Genomic DNA, 22936 nt, shown 5'->3' with positions numbered 1-22936 from the left:
ATAACGTTTCAAACAAAGATTCCATTTATACATTAAATTAATTTTTAATTTGTTTGATTTCATACGTACTAAAGTTTTTTAAATTACGGAGCATATTTTTGAATGACGAAAGTTCAGATTTAATTTCTAAATATATAAGAAGTGTAACACCATATATCTTCTTCAGTAACTTAATAATAAAGATTTAATTAATTGATATATCTATTATAAATTTGAGTATTTTAAATTGACTTTTTATAAAAAAAAATTCTATTCAGTATTTAAATTTTTTGTATTTTTTAATTGATTCATTATTTTTTGTATTTTTAGTAACAGGAGTTGAAAAGTACAAATTTTTAAATATTTATTATAAATTCAATTATGTACGAGTATGAACCGAACGGTCAACACCAGACTCGACTCCCACAGCCGAATCGACTGAATGATATACGTCCATGCAGGACGACAGACACATTTGGTCCATTAATGCTCAATCAAGGTCAGCAAAACTAAACCATCATTATTAATTAGGTAATACACCTCTAAATACGACTCACCTCACTAATTTGACTCAATAAGATGAGTCTATTAAAATAATATAAATAACGCACATTCCAAGAAGAAGGTACAACATTAATTATTGTACTCTGACATCCGAGTGTCATGCGTCCTTTACTGACTTGAGCATCAGAGTGCCTTCTACAAGTACCCCCCATTCGAGATTCTCTCGGATACCAAGTGATCAAACAACCGAGACCTAAAGAAGCAGTAGAAAGACTGAAGGAGTAAGCTGAAGTGTCAGTTGACCGATAAGAAAGAGGAACACGAAACCATTCAATAGTTCTCTAGGTCCCGTCTTTCTAGCAGGAACAAATTAAAAATATATCAGTAACTTAAAACTTAAATAAGCTAATAAAAATTAGTTTTAGGAATTTATAATTTAAATTAAAATAAGTTTGGAAGAATAATTGTGTGTTAAATTGGTTTTTACACATTAGGATGATAAAGTAGACATGAAAAACTTATTAACAAGACGTATAGGTCATATTTATAAAATCAGAATGTATAATTATTTTGGAATATTAAATTGTCACCGACCTAAAATAATTATTTTGGAATTTTTATTTGGGTACATAACGATATGATTCAACTGGATAACATAAAAAAAAAAAAACGCATCTAGATCTAGTCCTCTCTCGTTGAAGCGAAGCTGCATAAAATAACTGTCCAATGTCTCTGCTTTATTCATGGAAAATTGAAACGAAAACATTCTACCTTTGTTTCTTCTGCTCCTCCTTTGAACCCTTCGTAGTTACTTTCATTACAAATTTGATACACTGATAGCTTCAAAAAATGGTGGCCACAAGCACAGAAGAGTTGGAGTCAGGAATAGTTCCTAGCTATGACAGAAGAAGTGAACTCAATGCATTTGATGCTTCAAAGGCTGGTGTCCAAGGACTGGTAGAAAATGGTGTCAGAAATGTTCCACCTATTTTTCATAGCAGAAGCTCTAATCTCAGTGAAGACTTCACCACAGAATCAAACTCAAAATTTACCATTCCCACCATTGACCTCACAGGCATCCATGAGGACCCTACTTTGAGAGATGATGTTGTGAGAAAAGTTAGATATGCATGTCAGAACTGGGGCTTCTTTCAAGTTCAAAATCATGGAATTCCAACTCATGTTTTGAATGAGATGATCAAAGCAATTTGCAGGTTTCATGAACAAGATGCTAAGGTGAGGAAAACGTACTACACACGTGATTTGACCAAGAAAGTTATGTATCTTTCCAACTTTAGTCTTTACCAAGACCCATCAACTGATTGGAGGGACACACTTACATTTTTCTTGGCACCTAATCCACCCAAAGCTGAAGAGTTGCCTGAAGTTTGTAGGTTTGTGATAATATTGTTTTCAATATTGGTCTTTGGACTCGTGATTTCAATTCATGAATAATTTCTTAGGATAGTCTCATATATATTGATGATGATATCTACACAACAATTTTAGTTTGGTGATGGGAAAACTTATGTTCTTCAATTGCAGAGATATTGTACCTGAGTACTCAACAAAAGTAATGGAACTTGCTTCTACTTTGTTTGAGTTGGTGTCTGAGGCTCTTGGGCTTGATCGTTTGCACCTTAAAGAAATGCAATATGAAGAAGGGCTTCTTCTTATGGGTCACTATTACCCAGCATGCCCTGAGCCAGAGTTAACTATGGGAACTACCAAGCACACAGATGGTGACTTCATGACAATACTTTTGCAAGATCAAATGGGTGGTCTTCAAATTCTTCATGAAAATCAATGGATTGATGTACCTGCAATGGATGGAGCTCTTGTAGTGAACATTGGAGATCTTCTGCAGGTGAGTTGATCATGCATGAACAACATTTTAAATACTTTCCTTTAGCTGTGCATAAAGTACAACACTCTGATTAACTAAGGTGGATTTTTCAGCAAATAATGTGTTAGTTTGAAATGCTTACTCCATGAGATAGAATTGGAAAGAGAGACTTTAGATAGGAGAGGTGGAAAACTGTAACAACCAGTACTCAAAATAACACCTTATGATATTGATATAATGCATATTGGTGTAATTTAATACCAAGTACTAACATTATTTCTGTTTATATCAGTATAAGCACAAGTGTCAATGCACAAGCTCATTGATATGAAAACAAAACAAGTAAAAGGAATTAGGAATTTCAATTAGATGACTATTGATTCAAAATAATGTTTCTAGGACAACCTACAGCTATTCTACGAGCCTACAAGTTATAAGAGAATATGGGTGCAGGAAAGTCGTTAGATTCCTAGATCTTGGTAACCTTTATGTCTAACTATCAAATCTAAACATGAGTATACAGACACCAAAATAAGAGTGAAAGATAAGTTACAAACTTCCAACTTTTAAGATTCAATCAAGTGAAATGGTTTCAAGGACAATTACCAACTGTCATGCTTCAACTGAGTTTCTATATAACTACATATTTAATAAGTTTAAGGATTAATTACAGTTTTGTGGTATTTTTTGTGTTCAGGTAGTGAGTAATGACAAATTTATCAGTGTTCAACACAGAGTTTTAGCAAACAATCTGGGTCCAAGAACATCAATCGCATCCTTTTTTGGAATTGGTGATCAGTCACCACAGGGTCTCTCAAAAGTCATTGGTCCAATCAAAGAACTGTTATCTGAAAACAATCCACCGGTGTACAGAGAAACTTCTTTAAAAGACTACCTGGCGCGTCAACACTCAAAACGCCTTGAAGCTTCCTCAATATCATTCTTAAAGTTGTGATTATGTGCAAATTCATGCAACACTTAATATTTAAGAATGACTTGTGCTTTTTGGTACAAGGCCAAAGATTCAAGAACTGAAAACTAAGTTATATTGCATGCTTTGAAAAAAAAAAAAAGTCTCTGTTCAGACTACAGAAATAAATTATGTACCTTTGGTTTTATAATCTAAGCTCAAGCTTAATGCCATGCACAGTTGATTACATTTGATTACTAATTTGCACTTAAAATTTTGCATAAGCCCGTCTAGCTCAGTTGGTAGAGCGCAAGGCTCTTAACCTTGTGGTCGTGGGTTCGAGCCCCACGGTGGGCGAAATATTTTTGGTTTTTACCAATATAAAATTAATATTATTCTATGTGAGGATAGGATTCTTTCAAATTGCGACCTTACGTGTAAAACCACTGAAGATTTATACACGCGAATCAAGCTTCTATATGTCCTCTTTCTTTAGCACAAACACTCAAACTTTATTGGTCACAGACTACAATTATATATGTTTTGAAAAACTCCAAAGAAAACATTCTTCATTCTCTTTTCCATATACTTACTCTTCAATCCTGATGTTTTGAACACTTGATAGTTACATTCTTACTCATATTTGATGCATAGATAGTCTCTCAGAATGGTAGTCACAAGCACGCATGAGTCAGTGACAGAAACATTTTCAAGTTATGACAGGAAAAGTGAACTCATGGCATTTGATGATTCAAAGGCTGGTGTTCAAGAACTGGTAGAAAATGGTGTGGAAAAAGTTCCACGTATGTTCTACTGTGACCACTCTCATGATTATGGATTTGTCAGTGCTTCGAATTCAAAGATCAGTATCCCCATAATTGATCTCACTGGTATCCATGATGATCCTAATTTGAGAGATGGTGTTGTGGGAAAAGTTAGATATGCATGTGAGAAGTGGGGCTTTTTTCAGGTAATAAATCATGGAATTCCAACTCACGTTTTGGATGAAATGATCAAAGGAACTCGCATGTTTCACCAACAAGATGCAGAGGTGAGGAAAGAGTACTACACTCGTGATTTCAGCAGAAAAGTTGCTTATCTTTCCAATTATACTCTTTATGAAGACCCTTCTGCGGATTGGAGGGATACTATTGCATTTTCCTTGGCACCTGATCACCCCAAAGCTGAAGAGTTTCCTGCAGTTTGTAGGTTTGTGATAATACTTATACAACTTTTAGCATTATTTACACTTGCACATGCTACAATTTCTTGGACAGTATCCAATTGGTGATGATATGATATCATTACACTGAATTTCTTGTTAAGGGAACATAGTAAATCTATCACTATTTTTCCCCAAAACTTTTGCAACTGAAAGTTTTCCTAATGTTGGAAAATTCTACATCCTCTTGATGTGCAACTTATCTATCTGATAGGCAACTTTAAGATGAAATGGAGCATGATATTAGAGCTTCTAGCTGTATGACCTATTCTTACCTCGATTCTAAAGGAAGGAAATATGTAGCTCATTAGATTTATAACTCTTTTAGATGTAACTGTAATAATGTTCTCTTGCAGACAAAGACTCTCTTAACTAATATTTCTTTTGTGTTTGATGAGTTGACACACTTGCAGAGATATTGTGATTGAATACTCAAAGAAAACAATGGTTCTTGCTTATGCGTTGTTTGAGTTACTGTCAGAGGCTCTTGGCCTTGATAAGTTTCACCTAAAAGAAAAGGGTTGTGCTGAAGGGCTACTTCTTCTATGCAACTATTACCCTGCATGTCCTGAGCCTGCATTAACCATGGGAAACAAAGAGCACTCAGATGGTGACATTATGACAATACTTTTGCAAGATCAGATGGGTGGCCTTCAAGTTCTTCATGACAGTCAATGGATTTGTGTACCTCCCATGCATGGGGCTCTTGTAGTGAACATTGGAGATCTCCTGCAGGTGGGTTTTTTTCATGCAGAAAATAACATTGTCATTCATCTCCAATTAATAATTTTGGTTTGATTACTTGTTTCATCTCTTGTATAATCCTTACATTTTAATCTCTACATTAAAAACTAGGCATCTTAGTTCAATATATATACACTATTTTTACTTGTTTCTGTTCTTACTAATACACTTTTAGTTTCTTTAGTTTTAAAAGGCATAGATTAAAAAGTATATATATGCTTAGAGTTTAATAACAAAAAGTTTGTACATGTACATAGAATAAATGAGTAGTTAAAACAGTAATTTTCTTCCGTGAATATAGTTTGAAGTGGTACGTTGTAAGAGAGTTTTGGTTTATCCTTCGAATGTAGACGATGAAGCAAGCCCAAATATTAAAAACAAACTAACAAGTTGCTTAAAGTAATGTTGCTGTTCTATGTTACATACTGTGATTTAAACAGAACAAAATTTATGGGAATTTCGCTTGAAAATCTTAGAATTAACGAGGAATACATAATCTCCATTGCATTTATGCCATTTAGTCTTATACTTCTTTAGACTCAGTGTTAAAAATGCATCAGTGGTCATACATATCAAATATGAATTTACCAGTAATCACCAGTTTCACTGTTTTTCTGTGCAGCTTATGAGTAATGACAAATTCATCAGTGTTCAACATAGAGTTTTAGCAAATGATCAAGGCCCCAGAATTTCAGTTGCATCCTTTTTCAGAACAGCTATATCAAAAGTCTTTGGTCCAATAAAGGAATTGGTTTGTGAAGACCATCCACCAGTGTACAGAGAAATTTCCCTTAAAGATTACATGGCACATCGTTATGCAAGTGGCAGTGGAACCTCTGCACTACTGCACTTCAAGTTATGATACAATTGCTTGCAATCTTGATGTGTTTGGATATTAGAGTTTTTGAGGTTGTGTATTCTATTATTGGAACCTAAAATAAATTAGTTATGAGTTAATCATTATAGTTTGTTCTGTAACTATTTCAGTATCTATATAAAGAACACAATGATTTAAGAGTACTAGTTAAGAAATAAAATAAATAAATCTTCTATAAAGATGTGGAAATATATATTCTCTTATGAATTTTTAATATGTTCTTATATAATTTTCAACAAAAGAAATTCTCTTTTAATTCCTTAACCATTATTCCAAGAACACAAGTTAGCAGGACTATTATGCAACAGTTCATTGTAGATATTCAATAATTATTTTTCACAAATGGGAATTGAGTTCTTTCAACCAACTAAAATTTGTTTTTGGTTTATGTTATGTATGTATTTTAAGTCATTTTAATGGAAAAGTAATAACGAATATAGGTATTAAGATGAGTGGTGGATATGTTGCCCAGACAGTTGCAATCACTCAATGTAATAGAATTATAATTAAATGTATTTAGTTTTTTTTTTATTCTTTAAATGTATAAATTGGTCAAATAACATAGAAATATACTATTTGTCCCCTCCAAGTCTTAATTTATGACGGGATGAACGTTGATTTTTTGTTTATTTATTTTTTCAGTCAAAAATTAATAAAATTAAAAAAAAGAGGATATTTTAGGTGTTCCAATCCTTATATAATTGGATTTTAGTACAATCTCCAATCCTACACTCCGAAGGAAGACTCAACACAGTATTACAAAAAAAACTTCAAAACAATATATCTAGCGATGTTGAACAAGGACAAATAAAAAGGGACATTCTGCTCATTCATTCAACATGCATTTGCTTTATGGTCTCATACATTATCCCTGCAACATCTTCCAAGTATCACTTTCCAAGAGGTAACAAAAACTTGAATTGTTGTTGTTCTTCCTTTCAATCTGCATAACTTTTCTCTTGATGGCTACTTTTCCAACCCGCACTTACAATGCCTCCTCATAATTCTACATTTGCCACCGGCTACCTATTTAGCAGCCTAACTAAAAATCGAACAACACTTTCTTCTTTCACAACCTGCACCATAAAGCAAAACCTTTCCCTTTCTAGGCTAAGCGGCATATCAAAGTGTTCCTACTAGGGAGATGGGACCTACAAAACTATTGAATGACTTCGTCTCCTTCCTTCCTTCGGGCAGACTCTCGAAGCTTCACTGTGATCCTTCTCATCTCAATGTTACTCCTTCGGGTCTCGGTCGCTCAGTCTCAGGTGAATGCCGAATGGGGTACCTGCAAAAGGCACTCCGAAGCTCAAGTTAATAAAAGGGGTATTCGGCACTCGGAGATGTACAGTGATAATGACGTACCTTGTTCTTGAAATGTGCGCTATTTATATTATTTTAATGGACTTACCTTATTGGGTCGGATTAATGGAATGGATTGCACTTAAGGGCGTATTACCTAGTTCTTAATGGTAGTTAGCTTTACTGACCTTGATTTGAGCGTTACTAGTTTAGGTGTGTCGGTCGGCCTGCACGTCCGTGTAGGGCTCAGTCAGCTCAGTCAAGGAGATCGAGTTATGGTATTTGGTCGTTCGGTCCATGCCGGTACACTTGCCCCCTAGGCTCGAGGATGAACGTATCTGATTAGTCTTTGAAGCACTGACCCTCGGTCAGTCCTTATTGAATTAGTGATTGTTGGACTTCCCAAGGTATGAAGTGACCTCAGGCGGCGCGACGTGACCCGCATTAATGAAGGGTTCTTGGGCGCGAAGCATTGTGAGTCGTTGGATCTGGGAGATCTAATGGTTGAGATCATTGCGACGTTTCATCTTTTGAGGTCCCTGGTGCCTATAAATAGTGGTTCCAACAGTGTCGAGGTACTATGCTACCTCTCTGCTAATTGCTCTGATATCCGAGTGTTACCTTGTCCTCCTGATGTGTCTCGATTTTCGGCTTTGTGTAAGGTTAGTCATGTCTACCCTGTCTTGGCCTACTTCTTCTTCTGCTTCCCCTTCTCCTCCTCTCGCTCCTCCCTCTTCTTCTTCGTCTTTTGGGTCCTCTACAACCGACTCTTTGTCGATCGGTGTGGCCGACGTGCCACACCAGGTAGAGGTTGTTAGGGGAGATGACCCAGCCAACGCTATTGACCGGTCGGGCTCTCCCCTGCTGACCGTTTCTCGGGTAGATCTTGGCTAGGTCGATCCTAAGTTTGTTAGGATCTCGTCTACCTTTTCAACCGAGGTTTATGTTTCCAAATTTTTGGATAGGTGCCCAGTTTTTAAGGCGAGCGGGCGTTCCAATTTCTTTTGCGTTGAGGCATGCCTACCGACCGAGAGTGTTTGTATGGGGAGACCGGGTACCAGTCCTCCCTTCTTCTACATGTATTCCTGTCTTTTTTCGAACTTACATGTCTCTCTTCCTTTTGATAAGTTTACAATGGGTGTCCTTCAGGTGCTCAATGTGGCTCCCACCCAGATTCACCCAAACACCTAGGCGTCCCTTCAGGCCTTTCGCCTGATATACAATGTCCTTCGTCTTTACCTTTCTCTTTCTTCTTTTCTATCCTATTATATGTCTCATCCAGCCAACCTTGTTTCGTGGCACTCGTTGATCGGTCGGTCAGGGTGTGTTCTCTTCAATTCTTTTGCCACCTCTTATAAAAGATTCGAAGAGAGGTTTGTTAAAGTTTGTATTCGAGCGGAGGTGACAACCAATTTCTTCGACGAGATCGGTCGGTTGAGGTTTCCCCACTACTGGACTAGCCAACCTCACGAATTTAAGGAGTGGCCTAGGCCGACCGGGGGTGCCAATGAGTTGGAGATTCTCTCACTCTTCGATGCGCTCCCGAGGAAGCTTCCTACGAGGAAGTTGATCAGTGCATACACCGAATCGGCGCGTTGGGCGGTCGTTAAGGGTATGAGAATTTCCCTTTGCTATCGGTCGCTATTTTAACTGCTTACTGATACTTGTTATTTTTGCAGAGATTATGGATCAGAAGTGCTCCCTTGGAGCTGATGTGTTGGACGCCTTTAGGCAACATGCTACCGAGAGGAAGGGGCGGCCCATCATTGACACGTTGAATGCTGGAAAGGGCTCGGGTGCCCGCACTGGTAAGGGTTCGACTGGCCCTTCCAGCAAGTCCAAGAAACGACCAAGGGAGGGGAGCAACATTGCCACAACTACCCGCTCCCTTGGGTCGATGCCCATGCTGCCGCCTCGTCGGGAGGCCATTGAAATGGACTCGCCTTCGCCCTGCCGAGCTGAGAAGACGATCGCTCCTCCAAAGACCGGTCGGTCGATGGAGGTTCCAATGTCACCCTTGGCCGTTCTTGGGGGTGACATGCAGTTTTCTCGGGGGGTGTGACATGCACTTCCCGAAGCCACCCGAGAGGTCATCCTGGTCGTCCCTACATCGAACTTGCTCAAGGGGGGCTTGGAGATGCTCTACCGGTCACTGGTCATGATCCAGTTGGGATCTTAGGACCGAGATGGACATGTCGAGGAGATATCCCAGCTGGAGCATAAGTTGGCCGAGGTGTTAGGCAATCTGAAGCAGTCTTTAGCTGCTAACTCCGAATTCTCGGAGAGACTTGCTCGGGAGGTGGCTGAGGAGGAAAAGGCTCAACAAGGGGCTGTTGAGGCTGAGCGTCGCCTGGTGGAGGTGGAGGCCGAGGTGGAGAGGGTGACGGCTGAAAACACCCAACTGAAGAAGATGGTGGGGGAGAGGGATGAGAAGATCTCGACGATGGTGACCGAGCTGGCTCGCTTGGAAGCTGCCAAGGACGAGGTCGAGGCGGAGATGGACTGCAAATACGACCAGACCGAGGAGCTGCTTAAGCAGAGCTTCCTCAAAGTTGTTCGCCAAGCCCATGTTCTTTATGGGGGGTCGCCGACATCTGGTACCTTCGATCCTGAGAGCGAGGTGTACCAAGATCGGATTATGCCGATTGCTGAGATGAAGGCTTTGGCGAGGCAGCACTCTAGGCTGACCGAAGAGAAGGAAGACGAAGACCAACACGATTAGTTTTCTTAAGTCTTTTCCTTCAGTCGGGATGTGACCATTTTGCTTTGCGTTTCTCTCCCCCTGAGGCCGGGGTGTGGCCTCCCCGTTTTGCTTCAATTAATACATCAGTCGTTTTCTTTCACTGCTGTGTATGTTCAGTCTAAACGAATTTAAACAAAATTTTTCACAAGTTAAAACGTCAGCCAGTAATACGAGTCTTCTAAATTAACAAGTTAAAATGGGCGATCGACTTTTTAGGTTTATTTATGTAATGAACATCGTTATGATGTCAGCGTGTTACTCAGTGTCGACAAGGTATGCTGGTTAAGGCTATGTCCAGACCGAACCGAGTGTGAGGTATTGACAGGGTATGTCAGTTAAGGCTATGTATAGACCAAACCAAGTTGAGCAGTATTAGCAGGGTATGTTGGTTAAGGTTTCATCCAGAACGAATTGAGTTGGGCGGTGTCGACAGGGTATGCCGGTTAATGCTTAATCCAGACCGAATCGTGTCTTTGACGGAGTGAGCAGTAGTAATATTTGAGAGAAACACCTCGTTAAAACCTTCCCAGTCGGGTGAGGAAATAGTGCGTAACTTTATTTCTTTCAGCTGTATTAAAACTTAAGGTGCATGGCATCTCACGTCCTTGGTATAATTTTGCCCGAAAGTCATTCTAAATGATAAGCTCCCCCTTTGCGACTTCTCAGACTCGAAATGGTCCTTCCCAGTTGGACGATAACTTCCATTCGTTTCTTCTTGTGTCGCTTCGCATCCTCCAAATGATGTCTCCCTTCTGGAAACTCCTCGGTCGGACTTTGGTGTTGTAGCGTCTTGATGCCCGAAGCTTGCATGCGATCTCTCGGATCTTGCTTTTATCGTGAAGCTTGCTTACCAAATCGAGGTTGGCCACTAGGCTTTCCACATTTAGGGTAAGGTCGAACATTTGCCTTCGGATGGTAGGATCACCCACCAAGACCAGTATCATTGCCTCGGTCCTACACGTCAAGCTGTATGGTGTTTCTTGTGTGGTTGTCTAGGGGGTGCATCTGTATGCCCATAGGACCTTTATCAGTTCTTCTGTCCATCGACCTTTCGCTTTGCCTATGCGCTTCTTCAACTCGTTCAGAATGACCTTATTTGCGGCCTCGACTTGACTGTTGGCTTGTGGGTGCTCGACCGAGGCTGTTATGGACTTGATGTCGAGGCCGACATAAAAGGATTGGAGCCCTTGGTCAATGAACTTCCGCCCATTATCGATCATTATCATGTTTGGTATGCCAAATCGACACACGATACTTCGCCATACAAAGTTTTGGACGTTCTTGGCCGAGATGGATGCAAGTGGCTCGGCTTCGATCCATTTGGTAAAGTAGTCGACTCCGACGAGGAAGAACTTGGTCTGCCCTTTCCCTGGTGCGAAGGGGCCGGTGATGTCCATTCCCCAGATGGAGACATGAGGCTGTGTAGCATTTCTGGTTTAGCATGATGGAGGGGACCGAACTCTTGGCATTTGGCACATTTCTTCACATACTCGATGCAGTCTCCTTGGATAGTTGGCCAATAGTAGCCAACTCTAAAGACCTTAGCAGCCATCGTTCGTGCCCCCGAATGGTTGTCGCACACCCCCTCGTGTATCTCGGTAAGGACATACTCGACCTGCTCGTTGGTGATGCACTTGAGCAGGGGGACTGAGTAGCCTCTTTGGTATAGATCTTCGTTTATCATGGTGTACCGAGCACACTATTGTTTCACCGTGTTCTCTTCTTTTGGTTTGCATGTGTTGTGCTCAAGGTATTGAATGATGGGGGTCATCTAGCTATCGGATTTGGTCTCGGCTATTGCAAGACATTCGGTTTCTGACACGCTGGGGTGTCTTAGCTATATTTGTATGACTGATCGTTGGTGGCTCTTCTTCTTTGTGACCGAGAGCCGAGATAAGGCGTCGACCCTTTTGTTTTCCTGCCTTGGTATGTGTTTCACAAGTGCATTGTGGAAGCGGACGATGCTGTTTCGGGCGACATGGTAGTATCATTGCAGCAAAGGTTATTTCACTTCGAACTCCCCTGAGATCTGGCCGACCATGACCTGGGAGTCGCTTTTGCATAAGACCTCGCGTGCTCCCATGTCGTAGGCTAAGTTTAACCCAACGAGCAAGGCCTCGTATTCGGCCTGGTTGTTGGTCGGGTTGAATCTAAACTAAAGTGCTTGCTCCAGGAGGAGATCGCCTAGTCCTTCCAAGATGACTCCTGCTCCACATGTTGTTTTGTTGGAGGGGCCATCCACATAGAGCGTCCATCCGGCCAATAGGTGTGGCAGCGGGGTAAGCTCAACCGAGAAGTCGGTTAGGCACTGGGATTTGATGGCCCCTCTCGGTTGATACCAGATGTCAAATTCGAAGAGCTCGACCAACCATCCTATCATTCGTCCTACAAGATCAGGGTTAGATAAAATTTTAAAGATGGGGTAGTCGGTCCTTACCGTGATGGAATGATTTTGAAAATAAGGGCGCATTCGACATGCCGTCAGGACTAGGGCGAGAGCCACCTTTCGATCATCTGGTATCTCGTTTCGACTGCATGGAGCATCCGACTAACGAAGTATATCGATCATTCTTCGCTTTCGACCTCCTATACCAACGCAACACTGATCACCTCCTCTGAGACCGCCAAATACACCAGAATGGGCTGGTCGGGCATCGACTTTTTGATGACTGATGGAGATGTTAGAAAATCCTTCAGTTGCTATAAGATTTCCTCGCATCTGTCGTCCCAACTGAACTTGGTTTCCTTCTGAAGTAGCTGCACCATCGGCTTTGTTTGTTCGGCCAATCGGGGGACGAACCTGTAGAGGGTTGTTAGGCGTCCTAGGAGTTGTTGTACCTCCTTAATGTTCTTCGGACTCCTCATGTCGACGATGGCTCGACATTTGTCGGGATTAGCCTTTATCCTTTGTGGGTCAGCATGAAACCCAGAAACTTCCCCCATGCAACCCCGAATGTGCACTTTTCGGGATTGAGCTTCATATTAGCCCCCCTGAGGGCTTTGAACACCTCCTCGAGGTCCTCTACGTGACGGTCAAAAGAGTTAGACTTCACTACGATGTTGTCCATGTACACCTCTATACACCAACCGATCAACCATCGGAAGATCTTATCCATAAGGAGTTGGTAAGTCGCCCCTACTTTCTTGAGGCCGAACGACATGACCTCGTAATAGTAGTTGGCGTCGGCCGTCATGAAAGTTGTCTTTTCTTTGTCCTTGGGGTGCATACTTATCTGGTTATACCCAGATTAAGCGTCCAAGAAGCTAAGGATCTTATGGTCGGCCGCCCCATCCACTAGTCGATCGATGTTCGGTAGGGGGTAGGAGTCTTTCGGGCAGGCACTGTTGAGGTTCCTTTAGCCGACGCACATCCTCCACTTACCGTTCGGCTTGGTAACCATGATGACATTGGTCAACCAAGTCGTGTACTGGGCTTCGTGTATAAACCCGGCCGATAGAAGCTTCTTGGCTTCTGATTTTGCTGCTAGGCGCTTCTTATCGCTGTAATCTCTCTTCTTTTGGGCGATCGACTGTGCTTCTTTGAACACCGATAACCTATGTGTGATGATATCCGGGCTTACACCTAGCATATCAGATGGTGTGCACGCAAACAGATCTACATTCTTCTTAAGCGTGGCGTGCATTATCTCGGCCTTGGTTGCCACCATGGCTGTTCCAACAGCGGTACTACGCTCCTCGTTTAGGAAGGGTACTCGTCGCAGCTCTTCCCTAGCTTCCAGCCTGTCCTTGGTCATCTGAGGGTCAATATCCACCAATGCTACGGTTGGTTCCATCGGCATCGGCCGGGCCTCTCGGGATGAGCGATCCTTCTGAGAGGATTTTCTCTTGGGAGAGAGGTCGTTCTTCAGAGGCTCTACTTTAAGGCTTTTAACATAGCATTCTCTTGCCTCCTTCTGGTCGATGTGGACCGTGAGAATATCCCCCATTGATGAAGGGAATTTCATTGCCAAGTGAGGTGTCAACACGATCACCATTAGTCAGTTGACAGACGACCGTCCGAGGAGGATGTTATAAGAGGTATTGGCGTCGATTACCAGATACCAAATCTTGATTGTTTTGCAACTTTTTTCTTCATCGAAGGTGGTGTAGAGCTCAATGTAGCTCTTGGTTCCCACTCTCTCGCCAAAGAAGCCGACCACGTGATCGTCTTCCTGTAGAAGATGTCTACTGAGCTCCCTTGATCCACCAACGTCTTCCTGATTGTAAATTTGTCTATATCGACCGATATCACCATTAGATCGTTTTGACGTTAGTCCACACCCTTGAAATCCTCATCTGTAAAGGTAATGGGTGGCATCCTCCGTCGAAATGTCACCGCATTCACCTGGTGCACCGCTCAGAGGTACTTCTTTCGGACGTTGTTTGTACTTCCTCCGTTGGCGAAGCCGCCAGCTATGGTGTTAATGACCTCTTGTTGCCCCTTCTTTCGACATCCCGAGGAGGATCATCTCTTCGTGGAAGGTTGTCTCTTTGGGACTGGCGGTCTTCCCTGCGGTCCCGGTCGTCCCTGGTTCACGGAGGTGACCATCTTCTCTTGGTGGGCTTATCTTTACAAGGGGAGTGCCTCGTATCTCGATCACCCCTGATGAACCGGCGTAGGTGTCCGGCTTGGATGAGCTCCTCAATCTTGTCCTTCAAAGCTTGTCATTCCTCAGTGGAATGCCCGTTGTTGTGGTGATACTGACACTGCTTCCTTTGGTCGGCGTTGTTTGGGTTGGCCACCTTCCTGGGAGGAGGAATCAGCTCGGCACTGAGTGCCTTATCCAGGATTCTCCCCCTCTCGGCAATAAGGGGGGTATATCTTGAGAACCAGCTTCCTCGGTTATCTCTACGTTTGTCACCACGTTGGCCAGATCGGCCTTGGCGGTCCATTTCATCCTTGCCTTTCTCACCGCTGGCCTCGGTACGGGCCTGATTGTGGAACTCCCTGAGTTCCTCAAGCTGCATGAACTTAGCAGCTCTCTTCCTAAGTTCGTCCAGGCTGGTGGCTGGCTGCATACACAGATTATCAGCAAATGGTCTAGGTCGCAGGGCTGTCAACATATGGTGCATGGCCACGTCTCGGCTAAGGTTTCATATGCTCGTGGCCACCTTGCTGAATCTGTCAACAAAGGTTCTAAGCGACTCTCCATTCTCTTGGCGGATGCCTACCAGGGTGATAGAGGTTAGGTGATGCGGCCTGCTGGTAGCAAACTAAGTCTCAAATTTCACCACGAGTGTGGCAAAGCTGTCAATGGAATTGGGCGGGAGTTTGGTAAACCAACTGAGGGTTGATCCCTTCAGAGATATAGGGAACATTCGACATAACACCGCGTCGTCCGAGGTGTAGAGACTCATGTGGGTAGTGTAGGCATCCATATGCTCGTCCGGGTCAGTAGATCCGTCGTACCGATCCCTGTTGAACCCTTTCCACTTGTCCGGCAGTGGAACTTCAATGATAGCATTGGTGAAGGGGTGTCGACGGGCGGAGTCCAGCGTGACAGTCGTCCTGGCCGACTTGTTGACACATGATTCACCATCTATCTCATGGGTGGGAGCCTTATCCTTTGTCTCCTCAACCGGCCTTGGATTGGGAGGGGAGGTGTAGGACCTACCGACCACATTGGTCAGTCCTACAGATGGTCCTCCCTTCATAAGCTTCTTTTTCATCTCTTCATTCTCCTTTCGGAGATCCTGTATCTCTTGCTCATTCTTCCGAGTGACCTCCTCGGTTTTTCTTTTCATCTCGGCCATCTCTCTCTGCAGAGATAGCAACAACATTGCCTGATCGACTTCAGTCATCCTCTCCATGCTTTAGGTTGATACCATCTACTTTCGTTCTTCAACTAGTTTCTCTCGACCCACAGTGGGCGCCAATTGTTCCTACTAGGGAGATGAGACCTAAAGAATTATTGAATGACTTCGTCTCCTTCCTTCCTTCGGGCAGACTATCGGAGCTTCACTATGATCCTTCTCGTCTCGATGCTACTCCTTCGGGTCTCGGTCGCTCAGTCTCAAGTGAATGCCGAATGGAGGGGTACCTGCAGAAGGCACTCTAACGCTCAAGTCAGTAAAATGGGTATTCGACACTCGGAGGTGTACAGTGATAATGACGTACCTTGTTCTTGGAATGTGCGTTATTTATATTATTTTAATGGATTTACCTTATTGGGTCGGATTAGTGGAATGGATTGCACTTATGGACATATTATCTAGTTCTTAATGGTAGTTTAGCTTTCCTGACATTGATTTGAGCGTTAATGGTTTAAGTGTGTCGGTCGGCCTAAACATCCGTACAGGACTCGGTCAGCTCGGTGAAAAAGACCGAGTTATGATATTTGACCGTTCGGGTCCATGTGGGTACACAAATGTTTCCATATAACATTATAATTACCCTACGTAAATACTTCATAATCATAATAGCGAATTGCTTAGTCAATTTCTCAACAGCTTACAAAGCTGAAAACGTTGATTAGTTTGGGAAGGTATAATTCCTGTTGTATTCAATCATTATCAATAAATTCTTTGCTTACAAAAACAGCAAAGATGAGGCACTGGCCACTTGAGATTAAGATATCTTATCTAGGTAACTTCGGTTTTAACAAAGTGAGGAGTGTTTAAGTATTATGATATTTTTATACTCATAATCAAATGAGCATATTATATAGGTTTCTTGGGTTGAGTCTATTTTTATTTTTAAGTTGGGTTTGAGTTTTGCATCTTGACAATGATATCTTAGGAGGAGTAAATTGTATTTATGCATTAATTACTTAATTATATGGTTAAGTGTATTTTTATTATATTTTAATCATTAAAGAATGTATGTCTTCGTTTAATAATTTTTTTTTGAGAATTATAAATTATATATTCTTATAAGTTTGGATTTCTCCTAAAATAACTAATTTTATATTTTTCTTCCGGTCTTCATGACCTTCAGGTGTGGTGGTCTTTGATTGGTTCTTTCTTTCATCGAGATAAGTGGCAGAACATGCAAAGACACTCCAACGAATTACAGTTAATTATAGGTTTATATTGACTCAGAAGTGAAACAATTTGAGTGTTATATAGAAGAATCTGAATAAATAAAAATTTGTCTTATCTTTTACTAATAGAAAATTCATATTTTATAACGATAAATTACATTACTTTAAATGTTCTAAGTATATAGATTTTTAGAAATCCAAAATTCATATTTTTTTTCTTAAAAAGTAACGAATTTCTTTTCGATGAAATAACCTACCTCTCTCCAACTATCCAACTAACTAGTCTCATAAAACAATCAGTATATTTATGAAATATGATGTAATTCTAAAATATATAGCCGTTAAAAAATAAAATGTAACTAAAAGTAAAAAAAAAATTAATCATTTCCACACAAAAATAAAACATTATCTTATTCTACTTTTTTAAAGAAATGGTTTATTCGCCAACATATAAAAAAAATCAACTCTATAAAAAATAACAAAAAGTTATTGATTATTATTCAACAAATATTTTAACTAGAACAGTACTGCATATTTAATATTATTTGTTATCATAAAAATAATATTTCTATTTTCACATAAAAATATTAGGGGTGATTTATTTTTATCGAAAATAACAATTTAATTATTCCTTAAAAATGTTTTCCGAAAATAGCTTTTTAAGTTCAGCTTCTTACAAATTTGTTAACTTTCCCAACAATAAAATATAAATTAATTTCAATTATAAATAGTAATGACCAAACAGATTTTAATTATTTTAATAAATCATATCTACCATAATTTATTACTTAAAAAACTATATATTTTATACTAAAAAAATTTATCAAATAATAACCAAAATTAGAGACACAAAATAATTAATCAATATATTGACTAAATTAGATAAAAAAAATTATAAAAACTTTTATGTTAGGCATCATTATGCAACTTGACATCTCAGATAGGATAATACCTCAAGTAACTCATCACATGAAAAAAATATTATTAAAAAAAGAAAAATAAAAGAAAATACAAAAATATGGGAAGACTAGACCAAAACTCATATACTACCAAAATTGATACATAGGTAGACTATACCTATTCATAAAGAATTTTAAAAACAGACTAGATGGAATTTTTTTTTTTATATATATATATAAAGTTTTCGTGTTAGGCATAGATGGAAGTTTATTATACCAATGAATTCTCTATGAATAAATCCTAAATTAACCAACTTATCGGCACATGCATTTTCTTCACGAAAAATATGAGTAAAAAATTAGATAATATTTTAGAGATTAAAATATTATTTATAACTAAAGTGATTTCTATTATTAAAAAAAATTTATAAAATAATTTTTAAATTAATATCTAAATTAGTTATCAAGATTTTAGCTACCAATACTTTAAATTCTAAATTAATCTCTAATAGAGAATAAGTTAAAATATAAAACCGTGAATAACTAAATTTCAGTAACTAATAATTAAATATTAATTTAAAAACTATTTTATAAATTTTTAAAATGTAAGAGATGTCATTATCTTATGCTAGAATGTGGATAAGAAAGAAGAAGATTTCTCTAAGAGTGGTTCAGTGACATTTCCGAGCACAAATTCCATAACAAATAATGAATACAATATTTAAAAATTAAGATTGACACCACAATGCCATAGAAGTGAACTTTGATGATAGATTGATGAACATCATCCACCATCAAAACATTTCAATCATGCACAATTATGTTCTCATATAATATTCTATAAGCACGATATAACCATCTGAATTTCCAAAATACATCTATCACTAAAATCATTAAATAAAAATTAATTTTAAAAATAAAAATTAATTAATTGTTTTCTTTACTAAATTAGATACTATTTTAAAGATTAAAATAATTATTCTAGTATCTAATTTAATAAATATAACAACTAATTATTTATTGTCTCTAAAATTAGTTTTTATTCTATTTAATGGTTTTCTAATAGTGTATATTGCAAAAAGACTCTGGTCCAAATTGAAGTGTTCCAAAATAATTATATTTATTTGATCCAATTGTATCGCTAAAAATATCCACATATAATCCAAATTGAGTTATTCCAAAATAGACATATTTGTTTGATCCAATTGTCTTGCTAAAGAGATCCAAATATGTGCCATCTCCATGAAATGTGTTTTCTCTTAGAGTATTTTCTTCTTATTTTCTTTTTTGAACCTAATCACCTAGTCAACTAATATAGTATAGGATTGTTGGCACTAACTTAAATATGTAACAACGTTAAAGATTAAACAAAAATATAATCATAGAGATATTGCTCATAATACATGCAAAGTGACAAGTATTATGACCTAACCACATCCTACAAATACAAAATTTGTTGTAGTTGTTGTAATATTTTCCATTATATTTGCTTTGGAGTATACCGTAAAAATGAAACTATATTCTTTATAGATTGAATATGACTCTTCTTTAGGCTTTCAATAAGAAATTTATTATTTAATGTAGAAGATAAATTAAAATTAAAGTGAAATATTTGAGAAATGTTTCAAACCATATTACAAAAGAATGAGAGACTATTTAACCTACACTCCCTTATAAGTCCCACTCATTACCACATTAAATCAATCTCACTACACTTTTTAACCTAAGTGAAAACAATCCTCCCAAAGAAACTCATAGCTTATGACATTATTCAAAATAAGAAAAATATCTTCTTCTTTTTTTCATTTTGTGAGACAATTTCTTTTTTCTTTTGTAAGTTTTGGCAATCCTTTTATATTTATTGTACTTCTCTTTACTTTGTTTTGGTTTATTGATCAATAATGTGCTTTAGCCCGTCCTAACCTTTCACTTAAAAAAATAACTATTCCCTTATGAGTTATTTAACATTTCTACTAAATATAGGAGTAAAATGTCAAAAAGAGAAAGATATATGTCATGAACATTATTTTATTTTAATAGACATTCATGTTAGAATGAAAAATAATTGATTCGATTAAAATTAAGTGAATTCCTGATGTTAGAATGAAAAATAATTGATTCTATTAAAATTAAGTGAATTCCTGAGTTTGATATTACTACATCAATAAATATAGATTTTAAAACTTTTATGCTTGGAGTTTATTAGCTTCATTTGCATAAATCATTTATCATTAGTGTTTTTTTTTTTCATTCATTAGCTATTCATAAAAAAATTTATTATTTTAATATAAAAAATAGTTGTGTTATAACAAAATTTTTCTTTTTTTTACATGTGATTTTAAGTTGTTTAAGATTGGTGAGAGTTGTTTGTAGCTATCTACCACAAACCACAGTTTTTTAACCAAGGGTGGTGTTTTGATTAAACTTGTGATTAGAGTAAAATAATCACATTACTTGTATAAAATATTAAAAGCTAACCTTGAATTATTTGTGTGAAGAGAACTAACTTCAATTTATTCCCAAACAAGCTAACACTTAATTTAAGTATAAATTTCTAGAGAAAAAAAATCAGATTGGGAGAAACTAGAATCTATTCTAAACTATGGATTCAAATAATGTTCTAGTAACATGGAGAATTAAAAAGCTATTAGCACTTACAGTATGCACTTGCTATTTTTGTTATGAACTTTGAATCCCTTTTCTGCTATGTGAGCCCATAAAAGCTATATTATTGCAAAGAAAAGAAGATGCCTCTTCCACTAGTGGTGGTTCAGCTGAAACTTCAAAGCACATATATTCCTTTAATTTATGGGCTAACATAGCATATATTCCTTTGATAACTGATTATTTTTTTATTAAAAAATTATATTAAATATTTTAAATATATTTTTATTTTCATATAATAGAACAAAAACTCTTAATAAATAATCAATTCAAAATATCTAAATTTATAAAATACTTAATTAAGTTATATATAATATGTGTTGTTAGGTTACTCCAAGACAAAGACAAGAGAAGTATATATATAGGTGTATTGTCACATATATTTTTCATACCTTCTTAGGAGTGAAGTAGAAATGGCATACTCTCAACTTCAAAAGATTGAAACTAAGGTCCATCTCAAGGCTTCTGCTCAGCAGTTCTATGATGTTTTTTGCAACAGGCCACACCATATTGCCAACATTTCACCTCAAAAAATACAGTCTGTTCAAATTCATAAAGGAGAATGGGGCACTGAGGGATCCATCGTTTCTTGGAATTTCATGCTTGGTATGCAAACTTTCACTCCTAAACTTTCATTACTAGAAAACTATTAAATAGAAATCAATTTTAAAGACAAAAATAATTAATTATTATATTGATTAAATTAGATAATATTTTAGAAGCTAAAAAATTTATTATTAATATTTAAATAGTTTCTATTATTAATAAATAGTTTTTAAATTGATATTTAATTAGCTACCAACTTTAAAATCTAAATAATTAGTAGCTAATTAGATACCATATTAGAAACTATTTATCAATAATAAAAACTAATTTAGATACCAATGCTTCTTTTTAGTCTCTAAAATAGTATCTAATTTAATCAATATAAAAACTAATTATTTTTTCTCCAAAATTGATTTAATGATTTTCTTGTAGTGTTTAGTAAAACATCATTACATTCCTTGCAATTTCTCTTATGAACATCATAATCGGAGTTCCTTAACTATATTGTTTGAGGTCTTTATCATCAATCAAATACTATTTTTATGCATTATATATTTATTTATTTATTCACATTCGATTTATTTTTCAAGGATTAAAAGAACACCAACTTTATAATAATATTTACATGAATAATTTGAGACATTGTGATTATTGGTGCCAAGTTTTTGAGAAATTAGAGAGAAATAAGTTTATAAAGAATCTAAAATTTTAGTTTGGATAACAACAGATGGAAAAAAATTTGTGGCAAAGGAGGTGGTTGAAGGCATAGATAAGGAAAACTGTAAATTGAGCTTCAAGGTTTTAGAGGGAGACCTGCTAGGACTTTACAAGAGCTTCAAATTTAATTTGCAAGTTACTCCAAAGGAAAATGGGAGTGTGGCGCAATGGGCACTTGAGTTTGAGAAACAAGAAAATCACATTCCTGCTCCTCACACCTTGTTGCAAATGGGAGTTGAGCTGAGTAAGAACATTGATTCTTACCTTACTCAAGAGCACAACTAGATCATTAGTTGTCAAATATAAATAAAGCTCATATCTTATGTTGTTGATGTCTAAGAAATAATAGTTGATGTATTATGGGGCCTAACTAATTAGCCCTTAATTAATTTCATCAATATTATGTATAAAGTAATTATAATAAATTACATCAAGAACTAATAGGAGTGAGCTAGGCAAATCTATGTTATCTTGTTTGCTTTGAAATCTATCTTTTTTTTTTCTCTTTAAAACTTTATGCTAAATATTATTATGAAGTCTCACAAATCACATAAACTTACACTTCAAACTTCACCAATCATATGTCCTATAATAATCTCTTTTATAATTTGAGATGGTCATTTATTAATATTAACTGATAAATAGTTATTAATCTTTTTAATAATTAATTATCAAATTGTTGATTCTCAATTGCCGATTAAAATAACTCATTTGGTTTTGAAAAAAAATTACTCTAACAGTCTAACGATGTCACATTCTTATATTATAATTATTCATTTTAATGTTTTATATTATACTTATTTATTTTAATTATTTTCTCACAAATTTTTGAATTTGTAGTTTTTGATTTTTTTTATTATTAAAATTTATCATTAAATTTGATCATAAAATATTATTAATTATTATAATAACTACTAGAAAAACTATTTTTTTTATATAAATTATTTTGAATATTTTATACCAGTTATACAACCAACATAAATATAACGACATAGAAAAT

At 37.3% G+C, this 22936-nt stretch overlaps 3 protein-coding genes and 1 non-coding gene across 4 annotated transcripts; all 4 read left to right on the top strand.

The window, feature by feature from the left end:
• The first annotated feature begins 1190 nt into the window (after positions 1-1190).
• LOC137835070 (1-aminocyclopropane-1-carboxylate oxidase homolog 1-like) lies at positions 1191-3473 on the top strand. Its single transcript, XM_068643409.1, has 3 exons — positions 1191-1877; positions 2029-2350; positions 3027-3473. Exons 1-3 carry the CDS (start codon positions 1333-1335, stop codon positions 3282-3284), a joined length of 1125 nt encoding a protein of 374 aa, XP_068499510.1. The 5' UTR covers positions 1191-1332; the 3' UTR covers positions 3285-3473.
• A 50-nt stretch (positions 3474-3523) lies between these two features.
• On the top strand, positions 3524-3596 carry TRNAK-CUU (transfer RNA lysine (anticodon CUU)). Its single transcript has one exon. It is a non-coding gene; the product is annotated as a tRNA-Lys (tRNA).
• Positions 3597-3708: 112 nt separating this feature from the next.
• LOC137835071 (1-aminocyclopropane-1-carboxylate oxidase homolog 1-like) lies at positions 3709-6261 on the top strand. Its single transcript, XM_068643410.1, has 3 exons — positions 3709-4448; positions 4875-5196; positions 5828-6261. The coding sequence occupies exons 1-3, from the start codon at positions 3907-3909 to the stop codon at positions 6065-6067; spliced, it is 1104 nt and encodes a 367-aa protein (XP_068499511.1). The 5' UTR covers positions 3709-3906; the 3' UTR covers positions 6068-6261.
• Positions 6262-21049: 14788 nt separating this feature from the next.
• Positions 21050-22448, top strand: LOC137835069 (MLP-like protein 43). The gene is made up of 2 exons (XM_068643408.1): positions 21050-21279; positions 21947-22448. Exons 1-2 carry the CDS (start codon positions 21087-21089, stop codon positions 22219-22221), a joined length of 468 nt encoding a protein of 155 aa, XP_068499509.1. The 5' UTR covers positions 21050-21086; the 3' UTR covers positions 22222-22448.
• The last annotated feature ends 488 nt before the right edge of the window (positions 22449-22936 follow it).

Source organism: Phaseolus vulgaris, chromosome 5 (genome assembly GCF_000499845.2).
Source record: "Phaseolus vulgaris cultivar G19833 chromosome 5, P. vulgaris v2.0, whole genome shotgun sequence".
NCBI lineage: Eukaryota > Viridiplantae > Streptophyta > Magnoliopsida > Fabales > Fabaceae > Phaseolus > Phaseolus vulgaris.
This window is presented reverse-complemented; position numbering and strand designations above follow the sequence as displayed.